The sequence below is a fragment of the Sander lucioperca genome, chromosome 19, assembly GCF_008315115.2.
Source record: "Sander lucioperca isolate FBNREF2018 chromosome 19, SLUC_FBN_1.2, whole genome shotgun sequence".
Lineage (NCBI taxonomy): Eukaryota > Metazoa > Chordata > Actinopteri > Perciformes > Percidae > Sander > Sander lucioperca.
The window spans coordinates 12541161-12549406 of NC_050191.1; the positions used below are offsets into that span (position 1 = coordinate 12541161).

General features: G+C 41.2%; 1 protein-coding gene across 2 annotated transcripts; it reads left to right on the forward strand.

Moving 5' to 3' along the window:
• Window positions 1-228: 228 nt before the first annotated feature.
• On the forward strand, window positions 229-8237 carry LOC116066009 (reticulon-4-interacting protein 1 homolog, mitochondrial-like). Of its 2 annotated transcripts, XR_004108876.2 has the most exons (10): window positions 229-869; window positions 994-1151; window positions 2392-2460; window positions 2734-2858; window positions 3309-3357; window positions 3482-3618; window positions 4208-4391; window positions 6279-6374; window positions 6852-7029; window positions 7468-7601. XR_004108876.2 is itself a non-coding variant. In XM_031321721.2 (9 exons), exons 1-9 carry the CDS (start codon window positions 572-574, stop codon window positions 7660-7662), a joined length of 1311 nt encoding a protein of 436 aa, XP_031177581.1. In that variant the 5' UTR covers window positions 231-571; the 3' UTR covers window positions 7663-8237. The 2 variants fall into 2 exon arrangements, 1 of the variants encoding a protein (XP_031177581.1); XM_031321721.2 differs by lacking the exon at window positions 6852-7029 and having other exon boundaries at window positions 231-869; window positions 7468-8237.
• The last annotated feature ends 9 nt before the right edge of the window (window positions 8238-8246 follow it).

Consider the following 8246-nt stretch of genomic DNA (forward strand, 5'->3'; position numbering starts at 1 on the left):
ATGACTTTCGCAAGTAATATGATAAAAAAGCCAATAACTTGAATATCAATTTATTAGTATTTATATATGGTGACATATTATATCACAAAAAAGCATAAAAAACAAATGTTGTCTTCATTATTTCAAAAAGTAAAAAAAGTACATATTATTATACATATTATTATTATTATTATTATTATTATACGTCAGAGTCATTCTCTTACTCTATTGGCCAGTGTTTTAGCTACAGAATTCTGATTGGCTATCGTTGTGAGTTCAAGGGTTAGCTAGCTTGTGGTGTAGCTAGAGAGGGGTGTGTTATCTGCTGAATTATCAGTTGTTCTTACTTCAGCTTAATCTAACAATCGATAGCGTGCACAACGGCCTCGTCGCTTATTTATTTGACCCATATGTACATTTTTGCGTTTGCTTTGAGCGTTGACGACATGGACATGCTAGTATTAGCTGAGTAGCTAATAGTTAATGTTACCTAGCTAGCTAACGTTAGCTAAGTTAGTGACAAGTGCTCTTCCAAATGACTTATTGTTTCAAAAGCTGACCTTGTATACACACAGCCAGGTGAAAGACGAACATGTCTTCTGTCAGAGCTATGGCATCAACCAGGTTCGTGTCTTTGTTCAACGCGAAAGCTGCAGACTCGACCAAAACATTGGCCAGGGCAGGCTGGAGTGTGTGCTTCAGGAGAAATTTCATCACTTCACCTTCAAGACTGCAGAGCTGTATGTCAGCCTGGGTCATTGATCAGTATGGTACTAATGGGGTTTTGAAGTTCGCGGAAGAAATCACCGTCCCCACTGTCAATTCTCCCAGTGAGGTGATGATTAAAGTCCATGCGGCTAGTCTCAACCCTCTTGATATCTCTATGAGGGGTAAGTGTTGGACTAATGTTCATCAAAGGTTTGTGAACAACATGTTTGTTGATGTGATGATATGATGATACATTACAATGTTATGTACGTTTTTTTCTAACCTGCTCGCTCTCTCCATTTCCAGGTGGTTATGGAGCTAAATTTCTTAAATTAAGAAGGGATCCAATGTCTGTGATGGACAACAACAATGATAGTGAGTTTCCTCTGATTCTGGGTCGTGATGTGTCTGGTGTAGTGGTTGACTGTGGATCGGAGGTTACCCATTTTGTTCCAGGAGATGAGGTACACTGCACACCCATCTTTTAGAAGATGTAACACTGTATAACTGTACTCATAATTTGCAATGTGTCATCTAGAAAATCAATTGGGAAACTATTTATTCATACGATAACTAGACATAAATTTATTTTTTGTGGTTAATCAAGCAAATTGAATACCCATGAAATCAAGGTCCTGCATCATATAGATGAAAAAGTCATATACAAATCCATTGTTGCCATAAAACAGTCTTGCTCATTGATTTGTAACACTGCTCACAATGGTCTTACCCTAGATGTTTCTCTAATCATTGCTTTTTTTTCTTATAATTGTACCTCCAATTGTATCTGAAATGTTTGCATGTTCCGAATGCAAGCCAAAGTTCTGTCCCTTCTTTAAGACTTTGCACCACAGAAACAGCAAGCACTACAACATCTGAATCAACAATACCAATCAATATCGTCTGATGGCCATGATGTGACATCCTACTATCAGCTGCTTATGGCTGCATCGAGACAGAGAAGACTAATCCTGGAGTGGTGGCTATTGTCAACCATTTTGAAAAATAGCTGCCATGTCCCTCAGGGGCCCAATACCTATATTTTCATGACATATAAACCTACGTCTGTGTTAAATGTGTATGCTTAACTGCCCAACTACAAGTATGTTATAAAAATAGCCACAATAGTATAACAGTATAATGATTCAGTCCTCACCATCAAGTACCAAACCAAAGACAATTTTCTGCTTTTTTGCATGCAAAAAGTAGAGAAGGTATTTTATTTTCTATTCTGTCCATAATGTTAAGGCAAAACACATTCATATTGTCTCGCAGAATACATCATAATATTGCCCACCTCTATGCAAGCAACTCCATAGTCAAGTCATCCACAGTAATATTCTTGGAAGAATGATTCAACTTTTTCTGCTTGGTCATCACATGAATACTAATCAGAGACATCTACTGTGCTGCCTCCCACATATCCACATTACTTCCTTGCTGCAGATATAAATGTAATTATGCAGTCCAACTTAAAGTGAATGGGATTAAATAATAGAGCAACACACTAGTAACATTTTTCCACATATAGTATTTTAGTGATCTTGTTCTAACAGTTTAAAAACTATTTTTAGAAAACGAATGATAAGAACTGGAACTGCTGACTAAGGGCTTAATAGCCAGATTAACCAGATTCAGAGACCAAGAGCAGGCGGTTAAATTGAGTCGTGTTCAGCATGTTAAATGTCATATTTGTGTTCCCAGGTGTGGGCTGCTGTTCCCCCATGGAAACAAGGCAGTCTTGCAGAATTTGTGACTCTAACAGAGTATGAGGTAAACTACAGAGCCAGTAGTCAACTCAAGTCAAGTGGAACTTTATTTTTCCCCAGAGGGGCAATTGGTTGTGCAGCAGTTGCAACAGTAATAACACAAGATCAATTAACCGTGGCAGAGATGTAATTGTACTTATGTTTTCTTGCTGCATTGTACTAGCTAGCTGCCCTCACAACAGCTCTGATGAGTAGACTGAGCTTTTGAATTGATAATTGAAAATATTGTTGACATGTTGTAATATTTCTCACTCTTGACATTGGCTGTTTTTTGCAGGTTTCCCAGAAACCAAAATTATTGAGTCACACAGAGGCAGCATCCATCCCCTATGTAGCCAACACTGCTCTGTCTGCGCTTGTTAATGCAGGTGGTCTTTGCAGAGACAGCTCTTCAAATAAAAGGCAAGCACCAGCCTGATCCTGGATAACCTTGTTTTGAACCCCTCTACCCCCTCACCATTTATACACGGAACATTAGAAGTGTAAATCACAGTATCAGGGAAAAAATAATAAGTGTCTGAATAATATTACAAAAGGCCATCAAACCTTGAATTAATTCTATAAGGTCTTGGAGTTTCTAAATGTGCTCTTTGTCTGTTAAATCAGTCCAGTCATGCTGACCTATACTTTGACAAGACACATATTTCATATTCATTTCAGTGGGGAAAGTAGTCTTCTATTCTATCATCGAACCTGATGTGTAATCTTATGGAACTTTAATTCCCTCTTGGATGTAATAGTTTCCAATCCTGCAAATCCCCTTTTAGCCCCCGAGGCTTCCACTTCTTGTAGTTGCTTTGCCTAAATGAGTCACACAGTAATTGAATGACCTGTTTTTTTTTTTCCTCCTAGAGTTTTGATCACTGGAGGATCGGGAGGTGTTGGAACATTCTCTATTCAGGTAGGGCAAAGTGTATTCCACTAGCTATACCGAATCTATGTTTGACTCTTTTAAATGTATGAGCGTAAGGCCATTTGCTGCATCTGTGTGTATATTTCTGTTTTCTTCTCTTGTGTGCCGGCAGTTATTAAAGGCCTGGGGTGCCCACGTAACTGTTACCTGCTCTCAGAACGCCGAAGGCCTTATTAGAGGGCTGGGGGCCGACGAGGTGGTGGACTACACAGCAGAAGATGCGCATGAACAGCTAGGAATGATGGAAAAGTATGTGTTGTTGCTGTGAAAAGTGTTTTTAGAAGTAACCAGACTATCAAATCATATAGTACATTATGTGTAAGGTCATGGCATTGTATTGTTTTTATTTAAAAAACGGATCAGAGCATAATCTTCATCACTAGCCCCAGGCCCGGACTCTAATGAAGTATCATTAGATTCAGTGCCTGTCCAGTAAAGGTGCTAATGAAAAGGAATCGTCCAGGACTGCGAAAAATTGTGTGTGCTTCTCCCCTTTAAAGTCCTCCCCCCAGTGTGGTAAACATCTTACTGTCAGCATGGCATAACTGCTCACTGACTTGCTTTCTAGTTTCCATGGAAACTAGGGCTCAAGGCCAGAGTGGATGCTCTACCCGCCCCCTGAAACAAAATTGGTAAATCCTGGCTTTAGCTCGAAGACAAAACAGTTATCTTTTCTGAGCATACGCTTTAAATGAGGACTCTATCAATATGTGAGATACTGACCTGAGATGATAAAACATAACCACTAACTTGCTATAAAGTGTGTATGTTTTTAGCATTTCAAGCCTTTTTCTAACAGGGTCCCTCTTAGTTTGACTGTCTGGGTTTGCACCCTCAGGTTTGACGTGATTTTGGACAGCGTGGGTGGGGAAACGGAACATTGGGCCATGGGCCTGCTGAAGCCCTGGTCTGGAGCAAAGTACGTCACACTGGTAACACCTTTACTCTTCAACACCGATTCCATGGGCCTGCTGGGTGGGATGTTTCAAACTGGATACACCCTGCACAGCAAGGCCACACAGGTAAGATGAGCAAAGCAAAATTTTGATTTCAACACTGAATAAAACAGTGCTGATGTGAAAGATTATACTGCTGTTTATGGTCTGACATGCACATCCACTCACCTCACAAACAACTTTTATTACTGTCCTGTTTATTTTTGGTTGGTATTCCTCAAAGCCATTAGCATAGGTGTGAACCACAGGTGCTCCCAAACTGAAATGAAATACTTAATCATCAGTGGCATGGAAAGACAACTTTGTGCAATGGGTGTAGACCTGTTCCAGCTAGAAGACGTTTTTATTTTATTTCCATTCAGTTAGGGATGCACCGATTTATCGGCAGGACATCGGCATTGGCTGATATTCGCCTTGTTGATTGCCATCGGCCTATCCGCAAATAAGATGGCATTTAGTGATGGCAGTGGCCAACGTTTGTGTTGTTTTTTTGCGGTCAGACTTGGACAACAGTCCGCTAACATATGCTGCTACTGCAGTTGCTGACTTCAGAGAAGAAGCCACTGACTGCAACAATAGAACATCAGTATCGACCAAATTGTTATTATAAACATCGGCATCAACCCAGAATTTCAAAATCGGTGCCTCCCTGCATTTAGTTGATCAGATGATGTTCAGTTCAAATGGGGATGGAAAAATCATGTTATAATTTGACTTAGCTTAGTAGCATATTCTCTCTTTGCAAATGTTTATGCTTGATCTGTAGAAATATACCCTGCAGTGTATTATAAATCTGACTGTGTGCAGGTGAAGAGAGAGAGTTTGAGCATTAAGAGTTTGAGTTCCTGCATGGATGTAACCCTCGTGTTATTGCATGTAGGTCATGTCCCTTCAGCTGCTTTATTAGTAGAGTGTAATGTGTAATGATGGTAGTGGATGAATAGGAGAGGACAGGATGGAGCTGCTCAAGGGACTGAATCAAGTTGTCCTGGCCATTGGAGACAGCACAGCCGGCAGCGTTGGAGTCGGGTGTGTGTGTGTGGATGGGACTGTGTGTGTGGGCGTTAGTCTAGATGCAATGTGTGTGTGTGTGTGTGTGTGTGTGCGCATGTGTTTGCTGCTGAACCAGCAGTATTTGGTATTTGTACAGATTGTAGCCGGCTATCTCCCCCCAGCAAATACCAGTGTTTGTGTGTTTCTTGCCAAGCCTCCGGGCCCCTTTGTCCATGGTCACAGCCAGCTGGTCAGTTTGGCAGGGCTCAGCCGCCGCAGTCACACCCTCACTGACAGCACGTCCTTTTCATCTGGGAGATCACAGCACAACTGAGCACTCTAGTGTTCAACTTCTTGTCAGCACTGACTGATCAGGAAGAATCTGTTGTTTTGTTCAAGCAAGCAGGGATTGATAGGCTAAAGGGGTGTGGCAAAGTCATGTCACATAATATTATATTAGGATCAAATATTAAGGGTCTAATTTCAAGATTAGTACCTGGGAGTTTCTTTCTTTCTCTCCTCAAGTTTTAAATGCTTAGTGCACCTTTTATTGGGATAGTGTCAGCAATTTTGTAATGATCAGTATTTCTTACATGTAATCCATGCTGTTACTTCTTACTCTTAGTATGCCGGTGTTACACAAGTCACTGTTGTGACGGAGTGTCTCCAGCAAACATTATGTGTGCTCTGGCTTTTGTTATGTCTTGTTTGGTTTTTGTAACTGAAAATATTAAAATTTTCCACTTTCAGTAGTAAGCTCATGGTATTTTTATCACAATGTTTTAAACTCTTTATCTTTATAAAAACAAATTGTAGATCAAAGTAGGACTCCTGGGGGCCTTTGTATGTAGAGTTCCTAATATTGTCATACTCAGATAACCACTCTGTGGTGTTTCATAACCAGTGATGTCCATACCTGCCTGACTTATAATTGTTGCCCTTTCTCTGTTTGCATCTTAGAACATAGTATCAAGTGGAGTCTTCTATCGTTGGGGATTTTATGCGCCAGATGGGCCTGCCCTGGACGAGGTCAGCAAGCTGATGGATGCAGGGAAGGTACTGTGCCGCCTTCATTACTAATATACATGCTGGCATACTTGTCATTCAGAACCACGTATACTGACAGAATGCGGAGATGGAAATCCTCTCATTTGCACACCAATCACCTGATAGTGAATCAGCCTGACAGTGAAATTCATGCAGGGATGGAGATCATACAAAATATGAACATACCAGGGATTCCTGTATTCAAGGCTCCCCTGGGCTTTGTTAAGGAGTGGGCATTGCATTCCCGCTGTGCACAGTTGGCTTCTGGGTGATTGAGTCAGGCGCCAGGAGACGGTGAATGGATTTTTAAACAGTGCTGAGCAGCCATTCGCAAAAGCGTGTGGGACCTCTGTCCTTTTGTCCCGGGGCTTACAGTGAGCGGCACACTCAGACCAGTGGCGGGAAGCTACGGACATGCACAGCCCCCCCGCACAAAACACACACATGCACACACTCTCTCTCTCTCTCTGCATGTCCTATTCTCAGTCAGAAGTGTGGATGGTTTCCAGTGTGACGCCACTGCTCTCCCCATTCATTGTTAACTACAAGAGATGCTGACCAGAATAACAAGCCCGCTGGCTGCTCGTGTTGTGGGACTAGCACAGGATTGTCCAGCCTCATCACATTCTGAACCCCTCCCTCACTCACAGCTATGAAAGCAGAGGTGATGTAGCATCAGCTTGTGGATATTTGCTTGTCTAAATTGAGTAAATATAATTACTATATTTTCCCAATGGTGTGCATTTGGGAAAACCCATCAGTTCAGCTTAGATCTGGATCCAGTAGTATTGGAGATAGAGAAGGTATTCATTTTGTCTGGTTTAAAGCACTTAATGCGTGGAGTTTATCCAATCAGTACATTAGAAAGCATATGAAAATATATGTAATTGACTTAATTGTCAAACTGTCAACACTAATTCTGCTGTCTAATAAAGCAGTCCACCTATCCATTTCCCCAAGCCATTAAAACGAAAGCAAAATACTATTTATCCCATGTCTGATATGCTAAATGCTTAAATCTGGTTGCTTAATTGTTTCCTGACTTACTTCCTGATTGATTTTAAGCTCATATTCATGAAATTTTTCTGCTGGTTCACTGCAGATCTTGCCAGTTGTGGAGGCCCAGTTTCCATTTACCCAGGTGCCCCAGGCTTTTCAGAAGTTGGAGCAGGGCCACGCCAGAGGAAAGACTGTAGTCAGGGTGGCTGAAGAGGACGAGAGACAGGCTGAAGAGTTGGTGCAGGACAGTCGCACAGAGTCCGAGCAAGAAGTTCAAGAAACAGCCAAACAAAACTAGACAGTAAGAAAAATGCCAAGATAATTTAGCTTTGGGATTCTTCTCACCTTTATAAGGCTACTCCTGACAGCAGCAGACTGTATTATTGTAGAGGTGCTGCTGTGGTACAGCAGACTACAAGCGTGACCTGAGCTTGTAATGGGATTGGGCCAAAGGCTGTTGCTCTTGCTAAAACTTACACCTTTCACAAGGTGTTTAAGTTATGCTGCCTTCCTGTATTGTTGAAGTTACTATAATGATCAGCCTTGAACTAATAAAAACCATTCAGGCGAGCATCCAGCTGGTACAACCAGGCTTTGTGGTATATTTTGGTATAGATTACTGCAATGTATTTAATAAGGAGTCACATAATAAAAAATGTCTGTTACGAACATAGTCAGCTGGAAATAGATGTGTTTTACCTCCAGCACCAGTTGAGGCAGAAGCAGCACAATAAGACATTTGCATTTTTTTGCATTTGTCCATGTCAAGGTTATCTGAAAACTACCCACGTCACGTTGCATCTCACATTACAGTATGTGAGTGTAGCTTACAGTAAGTAAGCTGAACAAAAGTTAACCATTCAAAATTTGGGCTAAAACAAA